Raw genomic sequence first — 26,762 nt, 5'->3', positions numbered from 1 at the left:
AGGAATGGAAAAACACATTGCCCACCTTCCCCTTCTTGACAAAAACTGTTTGTTTCCAGTATGTATTTTTTATGAATCATCAGGAAAGGGCGTCAGAAGAATTCTGAAGACCAGCTGTGCCTTTCTTACTTGTAAAATATGCTATGGCCTGCCTGAAAGAATAGAGGCTATGCAGACAAGCCTCAGATTTCTGCCACCTGGTTTCTGGAGAATGAAAAATCCAAATATGGAAAAAGACAAATACTGTGACTGAAAAGAGGTACAAAAATATAATCTAAATTAACCTTAAAGCTGTATGCAAGATAATTGTCTGTTTTTAATTAAGTCAAATGCTGATGTAAAACCATACACTGTATGTTTTTTTAATTGTACCAAATAATTTGTTCATTTAGTGCAATATCCTGCCTCCAGCAATGGCCAATAATTGATGCTGGGAAGACGGAAACACTATACAACATATATAGCTGTATATAATATTTGGCACTAAGGAAATCTTTTCTTACTCATAGACTACTACCTACTTTGTCTCCATTTCTGCATACCCAACTGCAAATTAAATATTAATACTACTTACCTGTTTCTTCCTAGAGCTTTGTATGACTGATGCATTTCTTTCATTATCTTATCTGCATTCTGAAGAGCAACAACACTTCCACAACCTGCAACAATACCTTAGTATTTGCATAAAAGCAATATAATTCACTGACCAGTAACACAAAGCAAACACAGTTATTTTTGGCCATTAAAATATTATTATAAAGAAATATGGGAAGTAACTATCAGAAAAAAAGGAGCATGTTTCGTTTGGCTAAGATACCTATACATACTTTCTGTTATAATTTTTGGAAATGTGAATGCATACATCTTAATTATTTTTAATTATTTGGGTAAGTGTATTAATTCAATGTACTATAAAAGCAAAGAACATCTAAAAAAATTCCAGTTACAGCTCCTATTTCAGTAGAACAGAAATATAAGAAAAATATTGACAGAAACTCTACAAAAGTAGAGCACTTAAAAATAGGAAACCTATCAATCAAACCCAAAACAAATGTCAAGGCTTTTCAAAGGTGGAAAATAACTCTGAGTTTGATTTCAATTTTTCTTTTGTGGTTGCTTTTTGACAAGTGGCCAGATTTCAAGTTAAAATTGTCCTTTTTCTTCTTCAGATCTCACATTACACTTTATATGTATAAACTTTGGTCAGACTACCTTCTTTGCTTCTCTGATTTTGTTGGTTGTCAGACATACTGTCCTTAGATGTATTAAGCTCCCGAAACCTGAAAAAATGTTTCATTAATTGATTTCCAATTCACATGTACAAATCAGTACTTTATATTTCATTATTTCAGAGCCACAAGTAAGACAAAAGCAACATTTTAAAAGTACTTGAAATTATTAAAAATATTACAATTTAGCTTAACATCCAATGCCCTGTCCTGCAAATACACAGAATCAAACAGTCCAGACAGTTTTTATTGCTAAAAACTCAACATATGCTATGTTGAATAAGACATGAAAGCTGTCAGTATTATTTTGCTGATACCATCCTTACCGTTGGACCAGAAAGTCAACACTTCACATTTGGGAGATAATTGCATTTTTAACATATTACTGAGAAACCAAATCTGAATTAAATGTTTATCTTTGTCTACTTGGTCAAAACTGTCTCTCAGCAAAAGAGGTTCAACATCCAAAAATTCCTGAGCACAGAATAGTTTGTACACTGCAGTCTCAACAAATCTCTTCAATAGCTTATTCCAAAGAAACACGAAGTCAACTGGAATCTTTCTATAAATTTCAGAGAAATATGTAATTTACTGTGTAAATAATTTTTAAGTACCTTGAGAAGTAATTATTCCATAATACAAACAGCCTAGTTTTAAACATATGTTCAAAACTTAGCTGGGCATTTTTCTCTACAGAGCCAGTGCATCCAGACTGATTTGACTGAAAACATTAACAAAAATCTCATTGATATCAACAAGGTATAAATTTCATGCTTTATCTCAGAACTATGATAAATTCTTAAATACATGAATGGCAATGTATTATCTCTGAGTATTTACAAAGGTAAATTTTTAGGTGTTTAAAAAGTGTACATGTTATAAAAAACTAGCCATTGTATTATTGCCTTTTTTGTTGTCACTGAATTTCTGTGACCTGTGCCAGGCATCTGACTGAATTTGATATAACCAAGAGTCATTAGCTGAGACAGAGTTAGCCTATTAATGTATTAGTAGTAAACTTTTGTTTCTCATTTAAAACTATTGTATTGTCAAAACCAGTATCTTAACCATGAGTGTACCTTTCTGTGAGCATCTCAGTACCTCTGTATGTTTAGAAAAATATATTATTCAAATTGTACTACATTTATAAAACCAAAACACCTTAAAGCTTACATTAAATTAGTATTACAAACATTTGATTTTTTAACTCCTGGTTGTTGAGAGACATAACAGTAGCTCAAGGAAATGAATAACAGGGCTACCCATGTACCGTCTATAGTCTGGCACCGTAAACTGCTGGCCTTCTGTGAGGATATATGAGCTCTCTACACCTATGTGAGAGTCTTAAAAGAGATTTCCATCAGGATTCCCAAATAATGCTTTGATATCTTTAGAGATTAGTTTTCCAACCTTGAATCATTCCATATAGAGATCAACTCATCCATAAATAATCACTTGCGTATTCAAAGTTATGCTTTTACAGTATTTCTAAATTCAGGCAGAAACAGAAGAAAGAATAATGTTCATTGTGAGTATTCGTGCCTTGTATTTTCCGTTTAACATAATAGGATTTTCAAGGAGATCTACAAGCCAACAATAGCAATAGCAAAGTCAAACAATAAACATTTGAAAAAGCTGCTCTCAGGAAATTAAAACAGCAAGTATTTTCTCTCTTTGTACATTTATTTTCTACACTTTATGTTAACAATTGTATGCAGATGTAACAGCAGAGAGCTAGGTGCTTGTCCAAACTAACAGCAACGCCATAGTCTACAAGGCAGGTTGTATGCAAGTAGTTTAGTTGCAGTGGAATTTAATACTACAGTTCTTGCAGAAAGGAACATGCTTGGGGAAACTCAGACATCAGGTAGCCCTGTTACTGACTTCAGTGGGACCGAGATTTCACAACAGTTCAGATCTTAAAGCATTCACCTGTGAAGCAGAATATGTAGATTATTTTCTCACACCTAGCACAGATGCTTGCATTATCTTACAAAGCTATCTGAGCTCTACAGATCTTTTTCAACACAGAAAGAAAACATGCTAATTATCTAAATGTGTAAAGTTTTTCAATATATTAATTCAGTGGGGCATATTTATTTTCAAAATTGTTTTCAGAAATAAAACACAGTATGTATTTTGAATTAATTATACTGTTCATTTAAAACTTTCTATCTACTGTATCTGCATTCCTAACTGTAGCTGATCTAAATGGTGCTTCTTTTTGAAGAAAATGGTATCTTTTGTTAAAAAAATTAAAGCTGATAGTTGTTGAAAAGCACTGAAAAGATAAAAATAGATCAACCCCCTCCCCACACTTTTAATTGGAAATGCCACCATTGTGATTTTAAGTTTTAATACTGTTTCATATGACTACTCCCCCCTATGCTGTATCATCTCTAAGGCATTACTGAATTCCCACAGTGGGAACAAGCTGTCCCCAAACATTGTTTTTTTCCAGACAAAGATAGTTTTATTAGGCTTTACCCTTAATTAGAACATTGTAATGAACGTTTCCCACAACTAATCAGCAATAGCTGCGGGAAAGTAGCTAGCTGTCACCCTCCTGGTTAATATAGCCATGTGTGGGCAATATTGATCCTGTTTACAGTTAACATTATTCCTGAATATGGTGAGTAAGCATACTGTGAGCTGTTTCACCATTACGAAAACTTCAACCCTCTTTTCTAAGATTAAACTCAAAGATTAACATTACCATAAGATGACAGTAGCATAAACAACACAGAACAATCACAAATTGCAGACTCCTAAAGAAGAAACATGAGAGGGTGAAGTCAAAGGATTTTAGGATTTGAAATTCTAGACAGCTAATTCTTAAAATAAAATTAATCTCAATAGTTTTGATGGATTCGGGGCTCTTCTTGAAAAACATAGTGAACTTCTGTTTCTCAAGTGACAAGAACACATAATGTAATTAAAGACAGTGAACTGAAATGAATAAAAGAAAATGCAATCATGAATATTACTTAAAATCTGTATTAAAATATTTCCCAATGTCTTTATTATTTAATAAATAACTTAGTTTAAAAAAACCCATAAAATACGCAAGATATTGTACATAAAATAAGATATTGTCAGGTATCTTGTGTGTATGAATGTACATGAATTAATATGAATATACATTTAAACATATATGAATAGCAGTGTCAAATTCCTACATTGGGTAACTCGGGGTGCTAGAGAAGAATATTATAAAGTCCATAATGGAAAATTATATAATGATATGGCTATAAGGATTTTTTTTTCCTACTAGCTAATCAAGAGGTATATAATATGACAATTTATATCTTTTCCATATGTATGTTCCTGCTAATATTATTGAACAGGGTCTAACTTATTACACAGCATAAATATCTTACTCCTTTCTGGATTACGTGAAATGTTCTGTTGTACTGACATAATTGATATAATGTGGCAGTGGGTTCTCCTATTTAACCATGTAACAAATACATGTTATGTCCATTTAAAACAATTATCTTTCACAAAAATGTTTCCATTTTCTTGCATTTGCATGTTCAATTTCATTTGCTGCAATACATTCTCCCCTCACACAAAAATATTGCATAACCACCGTACACAGGCTACCAAATTAAGCTGTTTTAGAACTTAATTTGTATGGCAGGCTAAAAGAAAGGTATGTTTTTTAGAAAATTATGTTTATGAAATCCATAGATAGGTCGAACGATGAAAAACAGGGCACCTAGTGGCTCTTATGTTTCTAATTTATTTATAAAATTTTATTTTCTCTCTGCTCTTTTCCTCACGTGTATTTTTACATCATTGCTTGTCCTTACATCACTTGACTGAATAAAAGACTCTGTTTTATACATTTTCCACACCTAGCAGTACATAACATTTTAATCATTCATTGTAAATTTTATTACAAGTTATTCCTAAGAGCAATCTTGGGTACTACTCGGCAATGTTTTTTTAATTTTTTTTGGAGTTCCCTCATAAATTCCTATTCTTAATTTATTCATAAATACCTATTTTTTTCCTTTGCAGCGGAGCTCAGGGCTCTCTACTACTAACGTATGGGGAAAACTCGCCTAATGTCAAAGTACTACCAATGGTAAGATGTGTGCAACAGATGGAAAGTAACAATCAATGTAGCTGTCTGTCCATAAGGAATCGTTCCATTTCAAAGTCACTAGAGGTCAGTGGAAATGAAGGGCCTGTGTGGCTTTTGTTGGATTCAGTAGCATTTTGCCACTCAATACCGCTAGTCAGGAAAAGCATTAGGCTTTTGTTACTGATTCTGTCAGCAAAAAATATAACTACTTGGAAGCATGCAGCAGCCTTCCCAAGAGACTAATGCATTTATCCTAGGTTAAATTAATTTTTTTATAACAATTTTATATAACACTTTTTATCTGAGGAATGTGTGTTATTTTATAACTATGTAATAGCCAGACATCAGACAGTACTGTCATTCTTAGTTTACAGAAGAGGAAACAGATAGAGAAAAATTGAATGACCTATAGCTGATGATCAAGGTCGTGCAATGAAATGTGCAAAAGTAGCTATAGAAGTCAGCACTCTTGATTTGTCATTCTTATTCTAAACACCAGGTAATCCATTAAAATGTTTATCCCATTATATTAGTCTGTTAAGAGTCATATTAGATGGTGAACTTCTCCAAGCTTGGCTTTTTTTTTTTGATACACAAAAACCCCTTCAAAATAGTAACTGAAAAGGTTCTATAAAAAGGCATAAACAACATCTTACCTGGTGCTTCAGTAGCAAAGAGTGGAAAAGGCACAGCAACCCAAAGAGAAATTACAGAGCATTTTTAGCTCACAGCTGTCTTCCTTGGCTGGACAGCAAGGAATTCAAACAGTAATTACATATACTTTGATTTTATTTTCGGTATGTTTTTCTGACTGCGGAGCACGTAGTATTTATGACTGAGGCAGGCTCTTCTGCAGGCAAATCCTCCAGGCAGCTCCTGCTACACGAGGCTGTTGAGTTTACACCATGTTGCCGAGGCAACTCCCTCCCCCAGAGGCATTTTGCTTGGAGGAGTTTAATTCAAAGAGCAGTACAGACCTATGAAAGCAAACACAGTTGAACTAAACGGTAGCATTTTAAGCTCTAATCACAAGACAGTTCTTCCAGCACGCAAAGCAAAGCATATTTCTCTCTTCTGTTTAGTTCAATTTATGCTTTTAGTACCTTATCTATTTCTACGTCATTGTAACTTTGCAGTCAATCCCTTCACCTAAACACTCCCTGTTTCTCATGAATAGTTCTCTATCTTCTTTCAGGCAGCCTTAAACAGCAGACTTCAAGGATACTTTTTTTTTTTTTTTAAAGTAGCAGACTGTGCTAGGGATAAGAAATGATAAGAGAGGTATAGCCGGGCTCAGAATGAGTTGAAAGGGTTTTGAAGTGCACTGGTTTGCTGGATGCCAGAAGGACCGGGACGCCGTACCCGGGACACGGTGGCAGGGAGGCACAAGCGAGACGGAGGATGTCCAGCGTGCTTTGTTTTAGGCTGGACCAGAAACACCAGGCCTAGGGGACATCTCAGCTCCTGGCTGACTGAAAAGGGGTGTATTACTCATATGTTTGCAGGTACCCGGCACAACCGGCCTAATAGTGACAAGCTGCGACGCCAGTAACGCCCCGGCACCCCAGGCATAGGGCGACCCAGGCACAGGGCGACCCAGCCGGTAAGGCACTTAGTTTACCCTCTCGGACTGTCCCTGACGGAGCCGGAGAGTCTCTGGGAGCAACCCCATGCCTCAGCTTCACACCACCGTGAGGTAACCACTCCAGCGGGCGTCTCCTCGGCAGCGCCCGTGAGGCACTTCAGCCCGCCGCGAGCGCGGGAGGGCCGCCCGGGTATCCCCTCCCAACGGAGGGCTGCGGGGAAGGGCGCCCGGCGGACGGGGCGGTTCCGCCGCCGCGACGGGTGCCCGGACTGCGAGGAAGTCCGGTCGCGACGGTCTGCCAGAGGACCGGCCCCAGAGAGGGACGGCTCGCACCGCCCGCCGCCGCTTTCCCGTGAGCCTCTGCGCCTGTAGGGGGTGTCCCGGCAGCGGCGCAAGATGGCGGCGGACAGCGAAGTGAGTGTTTCCCCCTCTTCTCCCCTGCGCTCTCCGCTGGGGCCGCCGGTCTCCCCGCTTACTGCTTCTTCCGCTCTCTCCCCGCAGCCCGAGTCGGAGGTGTTTGAGATCACGGACTTCACCACCGCTTCCGAGTGGGAGAGGTAGGTGGTGTTGCCGCCGGTCCCGCTCCCCTCGCCGCGGCCGCCGCGGGGGGATCGCGGGGGCTCTGCCGTGTCCGCCCCGGCCCGCTCCTGCCAAGAGGAGCCGGGCTTTTGCGCCGCGGCCGCGTTGGCTGGTACCCGGTGGCACCCGGAGCCTCGATCCGGCTGTTGGGCGTTCCCGGCGTGTGTCTGTGGCGGAGGCTCAGGCCGCAACTAATGAGTTGGTTACGAGGGTCTAGTCAGGATGTTTCTGAACTTTAGTGAAAGGTCTGGTTTAATATCTATTTGCAAGGGATTAGAATAAACATCTAGAAGGCGTATGTGTTTTTTAAGTAGCTGCCTGATCATTAAAATAGTCATCTTATAGCTGAAGCCTTTAAAAGTTAGAACAGCGTACAAGAAAATTTAGGGTGAAGAATGCTCTTGCATTCTTAATGTATTATTTTTTAAAATGCTTTTTCCAGTGACGATGTCTATGGCAGAAGGAGACAACAATTCTAAGTGCTGCATTTTAAATCTGAATTTAGTTTATAATTTTGTGTCAAATGCTTATTTATCTGTGAACAGTGAAACAGGAGTGTGTGTTAAAACTAATATGCTGCAATACCAGGAAAAGAAAAAGCTGAGATTCTATAATCGCTCAAAGCATGCTCATAGCAGTTGCTAAAAGTAACTATCATCTGAAATGTAAACATAGGGGGACCATTTTATTTGTACAAGGAAGCAATTGTTCTGTTTTTGTCATGATACTTGAGGGTTTTTTGTTGTTTGTTTGTTCTTAGAGGTTTTTTTAAGGAATTCTGTAGTAGGATAACATACTGCCTGCTTTCAGGGAGCTGAATTATAATACAAGTTTAGTGTTCAGCACATATTAATGCTTTTTCCCCTCCCTAATAGATTTATTTCAAAAATAGAAGAAGTATTGAATGACTGGAAACTTATTGGGATTTCTTCGGGCAAACTTCTAGAAAAGGTCAGTTGCTGCTTCTGAACTTTCTTTTAGAATTTGAATTACTAACTAGTAATACACATGTATATTACAGGTATTGCTGTTTTCTTGGGTGTGGCAGGTAACGATTTTTATTGGGGAATCTTGCTTGCAAAAATGGCAATTTGACGAACAATTGCTATAAATTTCTTGGTGGGCTGTCTGCCAAACAGGCTATTTCCTGCTAAAGTTGGCCCTTCATATAGGGCCTAGTGATTTTTTTTAGTCCCAGTTTTGAATTTGGAAACATGGTTGAAGCTGTTCTAAATTCTCAAGGAGTTTCTTTTTGCCCTGTCTTGTGCCTTTGTCACACCTCACATACTTATGGTTGAGGTTTGCGTAGTACTACTTGTGACTCAGTATGTTTCATAGATTGGAGAGATTTTTTTCGAAGTCTAATTAGAGCCTTTGCAGTGCTTTCTCAGTCCTGTAAAATGCCGAGGAAAAAATTGCTGAGCTCTTCTGCATCCTAGTGCAAATAAATTCAGCTGTTCTGGATTGAATGGCTGCTGTGTTTCCGGAGGAATTTTATGATTCTTAATTTTAGTCATGATACAGGGTATTCAGAACAAAAAGTTATGTTATCTAATGAACTAGTTTTCAACCTTAGCTGTCAGTGTATTTGTACATGTCTTCTTTTCTGTACTAGACCTCACATCTTGGTTTCTAGTGAGAAGACACCCTTTACCGATCAAAGCATTGTCCAAGTTGCTTTGGTTTAGTAGCAGCATACAGTTCTGTACAGTGATGTTGATTTTTTCCTAGAAACTTTCCTATGGTCTACTTTTGTTTAAAAATTAATTGTCCGTACACACAGAAGTTTTGCAAATCATTGATAAAAAAATCATTTATCAGTGAAAGCATATTCGAAGTAAATATTAAAGTAGTATTTGCATAGAATAGTATAGAGATAGAGGAAATCCCAGATGGGAAACTTCTGTCTTTGGGCAAAGTTGAGGGTACATACACTTACGATGCATAGTTGCATATGAGAGAGTATGGCTGCCTCTTTATTGCCGTATAATTCTGAAGACTTCTCAGGGGGCTATCTGGTCCTTGAAATGAACATGATTATTGGCAACATGGATTTTAGCATTCAGGTACCTTTATAATGAAGTGCTTTGAGAATTGTTTTTTTGAAATTAAACATACTTAGTGATTTAAGAATAAATACTTAGCAGTAGAAAAAGGTGAATAAATGTTATAGATTGTGTAGGCAGTATACTTTTTAAGGCTTATGAATGTTAACCTAAATTAATGGGATTAAATAATACATTTCTTTTATATGCAGGGTGTATACACCACAGGAGCATGGGAAGAGAAATCAGATGAAATTTCATTTGCAGACTTCAAATTCTCAATTACCCATCATTATCTTGTACAAGAACCCAGTGACAAAGATGGGAAAGAAGAACTGGTAGAAGGTAGCTGATAGTTCTCTTACATGCATGTAAGGGTATGACAAGACAATTTCAGAATGTGGAATTCACAGTGCGTTGATTTGCTTCTCTGTGAAATTTTCTGGGATCTGATGGGTACGATCTGACATTTCTGCTTTTAGTATGTTTTGCATTCAACAAATTGCTAATATAAGTAAATTGTAAGTCGGCTGAATGGATGTTGATGCTGCTCTTATGTATCAATTTTTTCCACAGATGCCCTTCCTCTGCCTATGCAGGACTTGCTGTGCATGAATAATGACTTTCCTCCTAGAGCTCACTGTCTGGTAAGATGGTATGTATGCTGCCTCTTGTCTTTAATACAGATAAGCATAGCAATTGAAAAATTTTTGATGCTGGCACAATCACTTGTATATTTTTTTTCCATCAAGAGTTACAGCTTAAGGAAAATGGTTCTTTGTACTGGACACAGGAAAGGAGTGCAAAAAAAGCCCACCATAGTGGGCCTATCTTTACTTTCTTTTTTCCTCCAAAATATTTTTTTTTCTGAATTTCATAGACTAACCAAGCTTTTATATGTGTAATGTTTAGATGCATTCTTAAAAAGGAAAGCTGCAGCACATTAAACAACAACCATATTCTTGGTAATGCAAATATTTATCACATTATAGCATTGTTCTAGAGAGATTGTTTTTATGTATAAATAGTTATAGTTGTTATCAACATAAAGTAAAAAACTCAGGACTGTTAGACCTGGAAGTCCTCACATTATTTTGAGTACCGTGTTTGAATGCTGTTAAGCTCCAGTAGTTTGTGATTTGAGAATGCAGCACTCCATGCTGACTCAGTTCTTGACCTCTCTGAAAGAGGTACTTGCATCAAAATAACAGATTCCACAGTCTATTGGTGACAATTAGGTTATTCGGTTTACAATATTTCTAAAAATTCTATGTTTCAGCTGATTTGCTAAAAAACCAGGAATGTGTTCTTTTTTTCTCTCTCTTAAGGTATGGCTTACGTGAGTTTGTGGTTATTGCTCCGGCGGGAAATAATAATGCAATTCTTAGTGAATCCAAATGTAACCTTTTGCTGAGTTCCATTTCCATTGCGTTGGGGAACACTGGCTGGTAGGTGAAAGCATAAACCTTTTTACGTGTCCAGGTGAAACTCTAGCATACTGTTATTGTGAAGAAAAAGTATTAAATTGTTAGCAAAATACATGCAGAGTTTGTTGTATTTGCACCATAATATTGTTACAGAAGGATTTAAAAAAGAAAATTTCCCGTGGAAACTTTAAAAAGATTGATTCAATGTGTTGTTTATATTAATTATTGTTTAAAAACCTCAAAGGCTTTTAAAAGCTGCTAGAACTTCTTGGAATAAGTGGTATACGAAATACAACTTTTGGAAGATGATTTCTTCTCTGTGTGGTAACAGTAACTTTCTAATATTCCTCAAAAATATTTAGATTGAAAATTAGGTAACTGAGGTCATGGATAGGGCTTTGCTTATGACATGACAATTTGTTAGGCGTTCCATTTAATGGTGAAGTTAACAGTACTTTTCTGTGATTCCTATGAAGCATTTTAAACTGTGTTCCACTAAGAGAAAATGTATTCTAAAGGATATGAAATTATGTTAAAATATTTAGCTAGTTTTAAAGACTACAAGACAGCATGACATTTTAAATAATCTGAAATATTCATGTTTTATAGTCAGGTACCCCTATTTGTGCAAACACATCATAAATGGCGACGAATGTACGTTGGAGAATGTCAGGGTCCAGGAGTTCGAACTGACTTCGAAATGGTTCATCTTCGCAAAGTGCCAAATCAGTATACTCATTTATCAGGATTACTAGATATCTTCAAATCCAAGATTGTAAGTGCATCTGAATGTATATAGCTGATATTAAGAATAATTATTTTATTAGCTGGTTGCTCGTACATTCACTTCTGTCTTCTAGGGATTTTTTTTTTTTTGTAAGGATGAGGCTTACATTGCCAACATCAACAAAGTCTTTTTCCAGATATCGCCAATATCTAGTGATAAAGAGTGAAAATTGGTATGGGTTTTGCTCCTGAAGTGTTATCACCTTATTCCATTTTTATTTTCCACTGATGTGTGAAAGAATGTGTCTGTTTTACAGTCTCCTTGTAACAATGCTCTCTTCCCCATCCCCAAAACAAAGTCTATTTTGCTGTTTAAAAGAGAGAGGAGGGTTGGGGTGGGTTTTTATTCTGCTACCGTGCAGCTTCCCATAGCTAAGTTAAGAGTGAAGAACAACATGATGAAATGTGAGGAGTGGACTGCTTTTTTATGGAGTGGTACGGCTGACTACAACACTTTACAACTAATATCGGTAGTCAGCAATCTCATCAAAATGCTGAGAAAAAAATCCTTAATGAAAACCTAATGCATTCTGGGTCAGAGTTACTTGTGAGTTACCAGTTAAATGGAGCATGTGAATGTCTCATGCATTTTAGAAAGCTTATGTGTTTACTTTTACCTGTGAGTGTCTTGTTGAGCAGTGGCTTTACTAGTAATTCTTGGGGTGTTGCAGTTCTCATAAAGTTAGCTCTAATACAAGCTATGTTCAAGCTGCAAGTTATGTTCAAGGCCTGGGGTGTTTGAGAGGAAATACTCTTTTTACATTAAATTTTTCTCTAATATTTTCAAGGGATGCCCTTTAACACCATTGCCTCCAGTTAGTATGGCCATTCGGCTTACCTATGTGCTTCAAGACTGGCAGCAGTATTTCTGGCCGCAGCAGCCACCAGGTAGGCGATTTGTGTTCTCAGAATAACTTGCTTTAAGATAAACAATCAGTGCTAAAGCAAGTGTTTGTGTATCTTGCCAGAAGAATGAAAACATTTTCTGCATTACTAGGAGAGGCTTCAGTTACAGCTGTATACCATCCCACTCGCTGTGATAGGCTAGCAAGCTTAAAGCTGCCCTGAAATCATGTCTGTGGTTTATGGTTGTGACAGATGTTTTGGTTAGGGCTGTGCCTAGAAATATGCTTTTTTATTAGTGTTTAGAGATATAGTGACACTTCTGAAATGGTAGTATCTATTTGGAAAGAAAAGGGTGACTGACTGTGGATCTGTAAAGAATTCTGCCCTGAATGCCATAGGGGAACTTTCGGATTCAGGTTCTGGTAGGTGCTAATACTTCACAGGAATATCTGTCAATTATTTCCATAAAGTCGCTGATTTTAATACTTCACTATTTAAGTGTATTAACAATGGGAAACGGAGAAAATATTATATGGACCTCACTTGAGGAAAAATTTTGGATTTTTGTTGTTGTTGTTTATACAGTGCTAAATAAGCCAAGCAGTTGATTGATTTATTTTTTTCATGCAGGAAAAATTTCTGATCAAGCCTTTTATTATAGTAGCCTTGTGTGAGGGGGCAAAAGGGGAAAAGTAATGTATAGTCTTAAATCTAAAGTACATACATCAGATGTGGTAAGTTTATGCCGTAGTGATGCTATTTAGGAAAAATGGGGTGAGTTTGCTCACTTGGTAATCTCACAGTGAACTCTCATATGCTTGCTTGGTGATAATACTTTCTTCCTTGGGTGTCAAGGATTTAACAGACCTGTTTATATATAGGTAGCATCAGAAAATAAATTGTAAACTTCTCCTGGCTCAAAGGTGGACAAATCTATAGGAAAAAGGTAGATGTGAGTTCCTTCCTAACATAGATTTTTATTAGTGATGTGGTATTTTAGGCAGAAGGTGGTGGAACAATTAAAATGCCCAAGTTCTATTCTTGGCTTGGTAGTAGTTTTATGTAACAAGGTTAAAGTATTTAGGGCACACTTAGAGGGGCAGAATCTGTGTGACCTTGGTCTGGTTGCCTAATTGTTTGGCTTTCCTTTGCTTAAAAGAATAAATAATTCTTGCATTAATCAAAGGTATGTTTTGAAGAAGTCTGTAGTGAAGTTGATCCTGTGTGCTTTGTACGCAAGGAGTGTTGAAAATACTTTTAAAGAGAATCCTGTTCTTTAGGGTCAGAGAAAATCAGTGCTTTTTTAAGTGATAGTTTTTCTTTGTAGGTAAACCAAGTTTACCTAAAGAACTTGGGAAGCTAGTTCTACAGGTTTTATTTTTTATTATTTCTGCAGACACAGAAGTCAGTGTTTTCTGTAGTTTCTCTCTGCCTTGCTCTAGTTATTTAGTAAGTCAGGATCCCTGGTTTGTGATGAATGAGTTGTACCACTCTGATCGTATCTCTTGATTTGAGCAGTTTGAATAAATTTTACTCTTTTTAGAGGATTCTGGTTAAGGGAGCTAGTGGCATAGTGTATTGCAGAAACTGGAGATGGACAACATCATTTTTGCTGCCGTTGCTACACGTAGTTGTGGTTTTATGTTCATTGTGAAGAACTAAATGCATACTTCATTACCCTCCCTTAATTAGCTCTTCTGAAATAAAACCAAAGGATTTAAATATGTCTTTAATCTTCTCTGAAGAAGAAGGCTGGAGAAATTACATAATTAAGTTACCCAAATACTTTATCTGTTCAAATACCTCAGTTGCTTTGTATGTAAACAGTTTGCCAGATGCATTTAAGGATCAGATGTTGTAATAGCATTATTATAATGGTGTTACCATACATTATTACCCATTTAAATTTTTGCTTAGTGAAGGCTGTCTATTTTTAGTTTATGTATTTGAAGGATATAACATGGGAAGTGGGTGAGGATGCTGGGACGCATCTTTAGAGTACCTGGAGTTACAGGGAATCTCCCAGATCATTGGGTTAAGCCTTTAACTGCAGGAGACATAACATACCACTCTTTTCATAAAATTATGAGCCTTTTAAAAGTAGTTGATTTTTCACTCTGCAGAGTTGCTCTTCCTCTGTATCTCTCTCTTCTGCTTGGAACTGGTTTCCTGCCTAAATATTTTTATGGCAAATTTGTGTCTGTTTGTTCTTGTGTCAACATTGACTCTTTAAGGCTGCCTTTATAGTTATCATCTTTACCTGTATGAAGGGAATAACCTTCCCTCAATACAGATGACGAGAACTTTATCTGTCTTTTTGAACGGCCAGTTGCATGACTACTTCGCAGTTTCTGCTGGAAGTAATTACTTTGACTATATGCTAGGATTGTGTTTTCATAGCTTTGTCACCTTAGCTGTTGAGCTATTCTCTGGTCATCCTATGTGCTACAGTCTTTTTACTGTGAAATTAAGATGATGTGCTTCTTAAAATACTCCATAAATTCTGTATGGAAAATGTATTGATCTGTCTTCAGATATAGATGCTCTAGTTGGGGGAGAAGTTGGAGGCCTTGAGTTTGGAAAGTTACCATTTGGTGCCTGTGAAGATCCTATTAGGTAAGATATGAGTTCAGAAAACTGTGTTTTATAATTTCCTTAATGGAGGACTTAAAGGTATGTTATTTCAAATCTTAGCTTTGCCTGCCTATTACTTAATATGTCCTTAACAGATGATTTAATTATTCAAGTACATAAGAAACATCTGTGAAAAGTAATGGTCTAATAGCAAATAAGACCATTTACAGAATTGTCTAATGATATTCGGAGTTCTAGCTCATAAATCTTTGACCATAAACTTCTGAAGTACTCCATTTGTCTCTGAAACTGTTATGTTGAAATATACCTTAACTGGAGATAAACTTTAAAAATGGCGTGCCTTCATTCAAGGGTTGGACTCGCTCTCATCTTTTACTGTGACATTTGTGGAAGACTTAAATTGAGAGAGTCTGTAAATTGAGTTGTTATAATCTCTCTATGTCCTCTTCTGAACACACCATCACCACTCAGCAAATCTAGGAATCATTTTAATGTATTAGACAGTGTTTAATGCTGTAGGCAATTCATGAAAGTTGTTCTTTCTTCTGTACCTGGATACCTAGAATACAATGCACACTTTCTCCTTTTGTAGAGAGGAGCTGTGAAAGAGTCATCTATGCCAGGTGCTAGTAGAGTTTAGTGCAATACTGGGTGATATGCTGTAGAATAACCAACAGAATGTATGCAGCGAGAAAATTCATTGGAAAACATGCACTTTTCTGGATGTAGCTGCAAAATACAGAGGGACTTAAATATGAACTATCACAAATACCTTTCAAGATCTTAACTATGATGGAGAGAACACTTTCTACTAGCACTGAAAGATGTAAATCTTGTTTTGTTTCAGTGAGCTTCATTTAGCTACTACATGGCCTCACCTAACGGAAGGTATAATTGTAGACAATGATGTTTATTCGTAAGTATTTTGTCTGATTTGCAAATACCTAGAAGTGTACTTTATTTGTTAACTACTGCATTTTAGTGACATCTAAAATGTTGGGCATGGCTTTGTGTATGAAAGAGAACCCATTTTGAGGAATGCTAAGGTCAGTTGATAGAACATCTCATTTGGGAAAACACCTTTTGAAATGCATTTCTGTGTGAGACAGTATTATTGTATCGTAATCTCAACAGAATGCACACCTCCATTTTTGGGCATGTTCTCATGCTAGACTTAAAAGTTTTGCGTATTGCACATTTCTTGGAAAAGATGATAGCAGAATGTGGAAAGCAAAAAGAATTAACTGATTGACATCCCTCTCCCAAAAACTTTCATCCAGGTTTTCTGCTAAGCCTCCTAAAGAGGAAGAACAGTGTGTACTGATACTTAATAAAGAAGAAAAAAAAAAGGCGGTTTATTGTTTTAATTAGTGCAGGAATGAGTTTTCAACATTAATACACTTTAAAAGAAGACAATTTAGTTGTAACTGAATCGTTCTAGTGTGCTTCTTATTCATGTTATGTATGTACATGAGAACAGGAACTCTTGCTTGCATTTTAGAGTGTTTGTCATGTTCTCCTATGTAATGTGGTATATATTATAGGTTCCGTGGCCTAACTGGCTATGACATTACGTTTATTGAGAATTTGATACTCATCTCTTGCATGCTTATGATGACAGCATGACACTTGGTTGTTTTTTTTGAAGTGACCTGGATCCTATTCAAGCACCCCAGTGGTCTGTGAGAGTCAGAAAAGCAGATAACCCTCAGTGTCTGTTGGGTAAGACATCAGAATTCCCTGTCTTCTCTTACAGCTTTTCAGCTCTTAAGTTGTGAAGTTAGGATTTAATTGTTGACTACCTGATGACCTCTGTTTCCTCCCTCCCCTTATTTTTTTGAGTGGACAATATTTTGGGCTTTTTTTTTCAAGAACACAAGCTTTGCAAAAACATAGGTTTCTGTTGTAGATTACTCTGTGTCTGTATGCCATGAACGTCATTGCTGTTCTTACTTCACCAGATTCCAGAGAATAAGCATTTACTCTGTGTGTGTTCTGTGAAAATTAAGATTTCCTAGAATCTTTAAATTTTATTAAGTGCCTTCTGCATATATCCATTTCCTTAGTTGAATCAATCTGCCTGACAGGCAGGATTGGTACACCTGGAGAGCTGTACTGTTGTCTGTCCTCACCTTTTAGCTTGTGGGGAAAAGGGCTTCAAAACAAAAAATTTACCATGCTGCAGAAGTTTCATCTTGCTTTAGGTGAAGAAGTGGATTAAACTGTATGCAGAGCTGTGCTCTGGAGAGGTGGCTGATAGCTGTCTAGGTGTGCATTTTCCTAAGCTTTAATTAGGTGGTTTAAAGATATTTGTGCTTCAGAACAAATTATCATGTTCTTTCAGATGAAAAGATAAAATTTACTGTCCCTTGGGCATCATTTTGAGAGTTAGCTTATTGTTCAAGGAGATTTTAATTGAGTAGTTGTTCAGAAACTTTATCTCTTATAGGTGACTTCCTTACTGAATTCTTCAAGCTTTGCCGTCGGAAGGAATCAACTGATGAGATACTTGGAAGGTCTGCATTTGAAGAGGAAGGAAAAGGTAAAACTAAAATCTTGTTGATTTGTGTTATTTGTTTTTAATTGTTTCGTGTTATTTTACCTTCCCTATCCCCTTTTCCTGACTTCAGATTGATCAGTATTTATACTTGTAACTCTTAGGCATTTTCTGTAATACTCCTAGGAATTTTCTAGTCAGTGCTACATGGTATAATTTCTCATTAATTCTAGGCAAGCTTAGCTCCCAAAGTCCCAGAAGACAATTGCCTCTGTTATAGTTGGGTTTTTTTTTTCACTGAAAAACAAGAGTTTAAAATTTGACTACTGTGTACAAGAGTTGGTTTTGAGCACATATCAGACAGATTTGTCTGTATAATTTTATGTATTTTTGTATTTTTTCACTTTTTCTCCTTTTTGAAGTACTATGTAGTGCATGTTTTAACAGCCAGTTTAAAGAGTCTTTAATCTGTTTGAAAGGGTTTACTGCCATCCTCTCCATTTTAAGGAATTTTAAGGAAAAAGACAAAAAACCCAAACCAAAATTATCTGACCATGTCAGATTTTATCCCAACAGTATAGATACTGACATCTTTTCGATGTCTCTGTCCCTTTCTTTCACTTTTCTTGCTGTATATGGTGAACACTCCCTTCCTTCCTGCCTCATCACCTTTTCTTCCCTCGAAATATGGCCTGTATCAATGTATTTTCTTTGGTTATACTTGGTCTTAGTTTTGAAGGAGCGCGCTAGTTAGCTTAAAAAGGTGTTAGATTGAGCAGGGTATGTATTACTCCTGGTGCTTGACATACGGTCTCTTTAGCCCTTTAATTTTCTTGAAGTGTTTGCCAAGATGATGTTTTTCAGGCTGCTGGTAATTATGCACTTAAATTTGTCTGCCCTCTTTTTAACAATGTTAATTCATTTTATTGTAATAGAGGTTCTAAAGTTTACCAGCAGCAACTCGGGGCGGGGGGGAAATCTTTTGATTTGAGGAGTTTACCTGAGGACTCTCAAACAGAATTGTGCTTACGCCATGTAAGGTCATGTATATAGTGATTAATACTGGATTTGTTTAAGGCTTATCTAAAGCTTTAGCATACACTTTAGCAGTCTTTGTTACCTACAGTGCATTCGTTGGTATTGTGTATAAACAAAGTTGAAACACTGGCTCTTCAGCAGGCTTTTGCTGATACTCTGCCAGTAATTGTCTGCAAGTATGCAGTACTACTACAGTAGGTGGCAGGCACTGTCTACAGCCAACTCAGTCTAGGCTTCATTCAGTAAATTAAACCAAGGACAGTCTGTGACTCCTTTGTGACCTCATTCTGCTGGTTATCTTTGTGGCTAAGAACAGTGAATATCAAGAGTGGAACCTGGCAGCACAGGGGTGTAGCTCCGGTTAACAGGGTGCTAAAAATTGATACAAGATAAATAGACTGAATATGACAGGTGAACTTTTAAAGAGAGATGGTCTTGTGTTGGTTTTTGTTTTGTTTTGTTCTAATTATTTTTATTTTGTTTTGTAGAGGCTGCTGACATTACCCATGCTTTGTCGAAGCTCACAGAGCCAGCACCAGTCCCAATCCATAAATTATCAGTCACAAATATGGTTCACAGTGCAAAGAAAAAAATTCGCAAACACAGAGGTGTAGATGAATCACCTTTAAACAATGAAGTTCTGAACACTATTCTTCTGGTGAGCTGTCCATGTGCATTAAATTAATATAAAACATGTATTTCATGCTTCCACTGATGCATTTGGTTTATGGTTTATAGCAGAATTATAAATAGAAATGTCTGATGTCAGTTCCATTATTTGAATTGTATTTATCAGCTTCTTGAAACAGCCTAAGTTGTTACAAGTCTGTGCAATATAAGTGGACTGAAAATGAAGTCTAAACTCTGCTAACAGTTTTAATCGTAGGGAATGCTGCTATGTAACCAGCAGTAGCTTTATGGAGAAAGTGGGAAAAAGCAGGAAAAACATACTGGTGAAAGTTTGGATTTTTTTTGTTTCTTCAAGTTCTTATTTCCTGATGCTGCTGACAAACTCGCAGATGGATTTGAAAGCAGAACTAGCACTTCAGCAGGAAACAATCCTCCTCCAGAGAATGAAGATTATGTAAGTTTTACTGACTGGCACTCATGAGAGAGAGGAAGCAATTTTGAATGTGTGTTCATACAGACTTTGCTGTGGTTGCCCTATGTTTTGTAATAGATAATTTTTGGAAAGGAACTTACCTTTGTGGAATCTCTAGGTAGAAATAGCAATTTTATTTATTTATTTATTTATTCCTTCTAATTTATTTTTTTTGTCTTCTGAAGATTGTCATTTTTGGTAGCTTATACTTACAGGCTTAAAATATTAGTTAGCCGCTTGTATTGACAAACAGGAAAGAGATCATAAGGTTTTGGAAAAAATGCCATTGTTCCTGTATTTCCTATTTTCTTTTATTTCTTATGTAGAATCTCTTCAGTCAGCTTAAATCTGCTCCTTCTGATAGTCTGACGTACAAACTAGCTTTATGTCTTTGTATGATAAACTTCTACCATGGAGGAGTAAAAGGAGTGGCACATCTTTGGCAAGAATTTGTGCTAGAAATGCGCTACAGATGGGAGAACAACTACCTGATTCCAGGGTAAGATTTTTTTGTTGTTGTTGCTTTGTCATAGAAAATGTTCTTTGTTTCAGGAACAGAATGAGTTCGCTATGACTTTGAAACATACTGTTTTGTTTTTTTAAATTGCAAATGCCATCCTCCATTTTTATTACCCTACTTCCTTAAAGCAAGAAACGATAAGGAGTAGGGAAAAACATCTGTGCCTTCCTTTGAAAACTTCAAGACACCTGGGGAAGCTCAAGGTAAAGAGTACTCCACTGTGTGAATGAGAGTGGGGGAAAAAAGCTTATGCAAATGCTTGGCTTCCAGTTTATCATTAGATAAAAATGAAGGAGCTGATGTAGGGAAGAACACCTTTGCTTTGTGGTGTAGTTTTGCCACTTTTCTAAGGTAGCTGTTCCAAGTTCCTGCTGGCATAATAGCCTTTTCAGGCAGCTAATGCTATCTCAAGTATTCCAACCCTTCCAGGTTATGTCTGCTGCAGCAGAGCTTGTTGCAGACCAAACGAAGGGTTCTGTCAAGATGAGGTATCAATGTAGAGCAGAAATATATCTTTTTTTTTTTTTTTTAATGGGATGGAGTGGCCATTTATTCAGTAGTTTGTACTTTCAAATGGTTACACTAACAGATAAAATAGAAGTTGAAATATATAGAGATCGCTCTACTGTATCACTGCAGTTTTAAAAGTAAAGTCAAAGGTGCTTAATTTTTGTTTGAAAACAGTTGCTCTTTTAACTTCCAAATGGAAAACTGATGAGGAAATGCAGGGCATGTCTGTTTTGTACTAGTGTGAATGATCTCTGAGCTTCAGAAATGACCTCTAGGAAATAAATGTAGTTTAACTTCTGGGCTTGTTCAGTCAATAGCTTGTCTTCTGAGACCATAGAAGAGCTGCATAGTTGAAGTGGTGGGGGTGGGTTCAATGTGGATATTTGCCCCTCTTTTGGATTTCATATGATTTAAGACCACATGTGTGTGAAAGATTCAACTTTATAATTGATAATGGTTACACTTCTACCTTTTGTTAGATTAGCTAATGGCCCTCCAGATCTGAGATGCTGTTTACTGCATCAGAAACTTCAGGTAAATATCCCAAATTTAAGAATGATTTTTCTCCTAAGGAAACTGTCAAAATTATAGCAATTATTAGCTAAATATATTGTTGCTGTAGATTTAGTTATGCTTGTATTTTTGGGTCTGGACTTCATTTCTTGGGAAAATCTTTGTTATAGCAACAAGTTCAATGGAATTGTTATCTTTTAGAATTGTAAGAGATTTTTGGTGACTCTCCGAGTTTTTCTGTGACATTGTTTCCATAAGAGAAGTAATTACTAAACTTTTTTTTTCCTTTAACTTGTTAGATGTTAAATTGTTGCATTGAAAGAAAGAAAGCAAGAGATGAGGGGAAAAGGGGGAACGTGTCTGATCGTTCACCTGGTGGTACTTCTGGTGATGCTGGAAAAGGAGCAGACCACTCTGGAGATAACCCTGATAAGGAAAAAGAAGTTGGCAAGTCTTGGGAATCGTGGAGTGACAGTGAAGAGGAATTTTTTGAATGTTTAAGTGACACAGAAGATCTTAAAGGAAATGGGCAGGAAAATGGAAAGAAAGGAGGAGCAAAAGAAGGCAACAAAGAGCCTGTAAACTTAAAACCAGAAGGTCGTCTGCATCCACACGGAAAGCTGATGCTGCTGCATCCAGGAGAGCCTCTCTACATTCCAATAACACAGGTTAGGTAGCAAGAACTGAGCCAGATGTGCAATATGACTCTCATGCAATATGGCTCATACCTAGGATTGTGAAATTGTATATAGTTTGCAGGATATAGCCTTATCTGTTTTTAAATTTCTAAGTGTTTTTGGCCTAAGACCTTGTTTTCTGTTTTTAAAACTTGATGAGGCTGTTAAACTGAAATCTCACATGCTCTTTGTTTGATTTGAGAATGGGTCTCCTTACCAAATTTCACTCAAACCAAATTTTTTTTAAACGAGAATTAAGCTGTCTTGCCTACCTTAAATTTGGGGTTCTTTTTATTTCCAGCTCTTGAGGCATCTTCCACCTCCTCCTTACTTACTTTCTTGTAAAGTAGGAACTGCTGTGGTCCTTCCACCATAAAGATTTCTAGCTGACTGACCAGAGTACTGGATCAGTTTTGCTGGTACTTTTTTCTCTTTAAAAAAAAAAAAAAAATTCTCAACTCATATCTAAAAGGCCATAGTCATCAGTTTTTGGTACCATTATCTAAAGCAGGTGTATCATCAATAACTAGAAATGTTACTGAAAGTCTCTGACACAGACTTTCTTGCAGAGTGACTAGGGATGAAACAGGAAGCAGTGGTGTCAGAGGAAGTAGTTTGAAATCAGCCATGCATGAAGAATACAGTATTTTTTCATTCATTTCAGAGCAATTATTTTTAATAGATGTTGCTTTGTGTGGGTAAAAGGTATGAGCAGAGTGTAGTCAGGCAAAATGTTGTCAATTCATTATGTGCTGACAGTATCAACGGCAAAAATTCTATATTGCTTTAGGTGGATTTTCATCCGTCTCAACAAAATAGCATCAAATGCTTCTTGTATTTCATCTGGATTTTGGCATTTTAACATTATATCCTTATATTGTTACTTCATTCTCAGGTTGTTTTCTTTTTTATTGCTTTTCGTTAGTGTCTTCTTCAGATGCACACCTTTATGCTAAACAGTTTAAGCAGTAGAAAGTTATGATTATTTCCTTTGAGTACAAATAAAGTAGAATGAACTTCTGGTGATAGGGAGCTTTACACTCCTCCTTCCTTAATAAGGCTATTTGTAAACTCGTTTTTCTCCATGTTACAGGAACCAGCACCAATGACTGAAGATTTGCTGGAAGAACAGTCTGAGGTACTGGCAAAACTAGGGACATCAGCAGAAGGTGCTCATCTTCGGGCACGCATGCAGAGTGCCTGCTTGCTCTCAGATATGGAGTCTTTTAAGGTAGTACTACTTGAAGAGTTCTGTGAAACTGCTTTCTTCTTAATTATAAACTATCGCTCTTGCTTGTGTTGAACAATTTTGGAAGTTTTTCTGACAAGTATTTTTTCCTCCACAAAACGGTTTCAAAATAGTTTAAAGTTGAAAATAAAAACCTATTGTTAAAACTCTTAGAACATTTCAAAATCTATGCCTATGCAGTCTATTGTGCTGTAATGTTCCAGTAAATTTGCACAATGTCTGTGGGAGGGGAAAAAAACCCCCAAAACATACAGTTGATAAATTGGGAATTAAAACTCAGACAAGCCCATATAAAATGATGTCAGAAGAAAACTGAGCATCAAAATCCTGAATCAAAATTACATGTCTTTCTCTCCCACCACCTTATGGCTTTCATTTAGTGTCTCTCTTACCTGTACTTTCCACTGTTTCTAGCTTTGTAAAATGCACCTTTAATCAGACTCCAAATGGATAAAATGTAAAGGTGATGTAAAGAAAAAAAAATCTATTAACACGTTTGCAATTCTGCATTTGGACTCTGGGGAGGTGGACATAATTTTTATGTATAGGTGAAGGTGTTTTGTTCTTTAGTAGGAAGGATACGTTATCACTATTTAGAAGTCCTATACAGCTGTTCATCAAATTGGGACTGGACTAGCTGTGGTTTTGGGTAATTTGTTCCATTTCTTTTCAGAGCTCTGCAGAGGGAGCTAAGAGCACATACACTGCCGTCAGAGGATCTTAAAACTCTACAAAGATTGGAGATTCTGTCATGAAATAGCTATATGTATATATTTTTAATTATTGCAATGTTACTTTGCAGTAAAAGGATACACATGTACTGTAGAGTAAGAGTATTTATACCATCAACATCAGTTTATTAGCAGTGATTCATGTCATATTAGGTAGAACCGTAATTTGAAGCGGAAGTGCACTTTTGATAGATACATCAAATAGAAAGCTGGGTTTCCTTTTATGTTCTAGACCTGTGGATGTATTTATCTGTGGTGTCATTGCATCTATGAAAAATGAAGGGTTTTTTCTTTGCAGGAGATTTTTTTTTAAGTTCCTCTTTAAAGGAAGAAGAAAAGGTGAATTTTGTTACTGCAGTGTTAAAAGATGGAAAGTCAGTGCTGAAAGCATATTTATGCAGCCCAGTAATTCTTTTAGGCTTGGGCTGTTTTTCATCTAAGTCTTTAATGGTATAAGCTTATACATAAAAAAATTAGCAAAAATTAATATTTATTGCATGTATCAGGTACCAGATAGAAGCTTGACTTAACAGTATAATTTTGAGCTTGCCTGAAATAACTGATGAATGTACTGTTTTGGCGGGATAAGAGGAAGGTTTATTTGTTTTTATTGATAATGTGGGTTTTTTCTCCCCACCATTGTCTTGGTTTATACTTACTTTATCCCCTCCCAGGTTTCTTTTCTAGTGTACAGTTTGCTGACTGTGAACAGAATTCCCTGAGTTTTGGCTCCTAGCCTCCCCTCTACCCAGTAAACCATATTGCCTTCCTACCCAGGTTACTATGTTTTTATAGGATTTCTCAGGCACAAATTTTATCTCCCCTTCATTCCAGGCAGCTAATCCTGGTTGTTGTCTGGAAGATTTTGTGAGATGGTACTCCCCTCGGGATTACATTGAAGAGGAAGTGGTTGATGAAAAGGGGAATATCATAATTAAGGGTGAGCTGAGTGCCCGAATGAAGATTCCTAGCAACATGTGGGTAGAGGCCTGGGAGACAGCAAAACCAGTCCCAGCCCGGAGGCAGAAGAGACTGTTCGATGACACTAGAGAAGCAGAGAAGGTAAAAAGCTCTGTGACTAGTGATAGTCTGATCTGCAATGCTTGTACAAAACTTTATAGCAGCCCTTTCTTCTTTCTCCTGCAAGATTTAAACATTAACATGTTGTTGCGCTATATTCTCGGAGTTATTAAACTGTTTTGAACGTGGCTTAGGGTTAATCAGAAATTCTTGCTGCTGTACAACAGTGTGTTTGAAGTATCTAAAATAATTAGTGTGTGGAAGGTGTATACATTTCATAAGGTGTATTACTTAGGTGGTACTTTGAATTATTAGTAAAGAAAACAGATTTTTATCTGCACGTATGCGTTAGGAAACTAAAGTGTTCCTAAAACATAATTATTTTTAGTTTCATTCTAACCTCTTGGGACTGTAAGCAATCACTGAGGATTCATATACAAACTACATATTGAGTCCTCTCTTACAACAGTGAATTCTTCAAGGTAGGTGTCCTGTCCCACTTGGTGGGTTGTGAGATGGGTGAATCTTTTTGATTCCCTGAGGGTTTGTGTACCGACGAAGGCTGATCTCTGCTCGGCAGAGCCGCGTGGTCGGTAGAGTCACAGCAATAACTCAGAGGAACAGTCTAACTAGCAACTTTATTAACTGGTGCATTCAACAAACTTAACGAACTGGCAAGCCCAATGAACGAACAGAGGCAATTTGGCAATGGAGCTATTTTCCGGGCAACCTGTCACAATTTATCCAAAACTCATATGCCTGAATATATGGTGGAAGAGTAGAGGAAGAGAGAAGCAAGAAAAAGAAAGGAGAAGAGAGGAGGATAGAGAAAGGAAAGGTATCACCACCCTTGGATCCCGTGATGAAGATGACAGATGTGGCAATCCTCTGGTGACAGGCGCACACCGTTCCCTGGGGGGGAGTGGAGTGGGTGCCTCTTATGCTCTAGTCCCCACCTCTGGTTACGCCCCTGGAGGACTTATATTGTTCTGGTCCTCGAAAGTTCTCTATCTTCTGGGCAGGCGCTGGGGGAGGGGGGTGGTCGCGAGGAGTTTCATTCCAAGTTTTGGGTGGTCGCAAGCCCATTCCTTAGATAAACTCTGTGACCTCTGGCCATATACGGTAACTGCGCATCCTCCGACGAGCTCTCCCAGTCCTGTGCTAGCTGACTTGCTGTGCCTTATCTCGCCACGGTGTTTGAGACATTAACTCTTTCAGTCTCTCACACTACCCTGTGGCTCAAACATTGTCTATATAATCTTCGTCCAGGGTAGTGATTTTCACATAACGGATAGAGGATAGAGAAGATAAAGACAAAGTTCGCGAAATCATACATTTTACAATGGCAAGGCCAACCATCAAAGATAAGAACCCACAGCTTAATATTCAAGAGTTTGTGGAGGGTCCTTGATTTCATCTTCCAGGGTGGTGATATGAACATAGCGAACAGCAGGAGAAAAGAGAGAGGAAGCAGAAGCAAGCAGATGGGTAATCATACATCAAACAATAGCTATGCCAATCATTAGGAATAGAAATCCAACCAACAGGGTCATTCCAATTTGCATTAACCATTTCCCCCACCCCGTGAGTCCCCAGGATTGTAGGAGGGAGGTGAACCAAGATCTGGGTGCATGTCCGTCGAACCAGTCTTTCGGTTGGAGTGATCGTTGGGCAGTTTGGAGATTTCTTTCATTTTGGTCCGTGCCTCCTCTATAGTAGT

The 26,762-nt window shown here is 37.3% G+C and overlaps 2 protein-coding genes across 6 annotated transcripts in view; one reads left to right on the top strand and one right to left on the bottom strand.

Annotated features, from left to right (window-relative positions):
- MAP3K19 (mitogen-activated protein kinase kinase kinase 19) overlaps positions 1-7,345 on the bottom strand; it is a 35,577-nt gene extending 28,232 nt beyond the window's left edge. For 2 of the 3 annotated variants that reach the window (XM_072875047.1, XM_072875046.1), the window contains exons 1-4: positions 6,944-7,340; positions 5,979-6,299; positions 1,213-1,280; positions 575-659 (exon numbers count right to left, since the gene is read on the bottom strand). In XM_072875047.1, the coding sequence (XP_072731148.1) occupies positions 575-659; positions 1,213-1,249 (122 nt within the window). In that variant the 5' untranslated portion in view covers positions 1,250-1,280; positions 5,979-6,299; positions 6,944-7,340. Of the gene's footprint in view, positions 1-574; positions 660-1,212; positions 1,281-5,978; positions 6,300-6,943 lie in introns of all 3 variants that reach the window. The other variant, XM_072875048.1, reaches the window with a different exon arrangement.
- RAB3GAP1 (RAB3 GTPase activating protein catalytic subunit 1) overlaps positions 7,242-26,762 on the top strand; it is a 32,569-nt gene continuing 13,048 nt past the window's right edge. For all 3 annotated transcript variants that reach the window (XM_072875051.1, XM_072875049.1, XM_072875052.1), the window contains exons 1-19: positions 7,242-7,321; positions 7,409-7,464; positions 8,362-8,437; positions 9,744-9,876; positions 10,108-10,186; positions 10,860-10,979; positions 11,568-11,733; positions 12,533-12,632; positions 15,125-15,206; positions 16,033-16,101; positions 16,834-16,907; positions 17,635-17,727; positions 19,209-19,378; positions 19,706-19,804; positions 20,149-20,321; positions 21,332-21,386; positions 21,665-22,033; positions 23,136-23,273; positions 24,857-25,084. In XM_072875051.1, coding sequence (XP_072731152.1) covers positions 7,304-7,321; positions 7,409-7,464; positions 8,362-8,437; positions 9,744-9,876; positions 10,108-10,186; positions 10,860-10,979; positions 11,568-11,733; positions 12,533-12,632; positions 15,125-15,206; positions 16,033-16,101; positions 16,834-16,907; positions 17,635-17,727; positions 19,209-19,378; positions 19,706-19,804; positions 20,149-20,321; positions 21,332-21,386; positions 21,665-22,033; positions 23,136-23,273; positions 24,857-25,084 — 2,298 coding nt within the window. In that variant the 5' untranslated portion in view covers positions 7,242-7,303. The remainder of the gene's footprint in view (positions 7,322-7,408; positions 7,465-8,361; positions 8,438-9,743; positions 9,877-10,107; positions 10,187-10,859; positions 10,980-11,567; positions 11,734-12,532; positions 12,633-15,124; positions 15,207-16,032; positions 16,102-16,833; positions 16,908-17,634; positions 17,728-19,208; positions 19,379-19,705; positions 19,805-20,148; positions 20,322-21,331; positions 21,387-21,664; positions 22,034-23,135; positions 23,274-24,856; positions 25,085-26,762) is intronic.

Source organism: Ciconia boyciana, chromosome 10, assembly GCF_034638445.1.
Source record: "Ciconia boyciana chromosome 10, ASM3463844v1, whole genome shotgun sequence".
In the NCBI taxonomy this organism is placed as follows: Eukaryota; Metazoa; Chordata; class Aves; order Ciconiiformes; family Ciconiidae; genus Ciconia; species Ciconia boyciana.
Note: the sequence above shows the minus strand (reverse complement) of the source record. Positions and strands in the feature narration are given on the sequence as shown.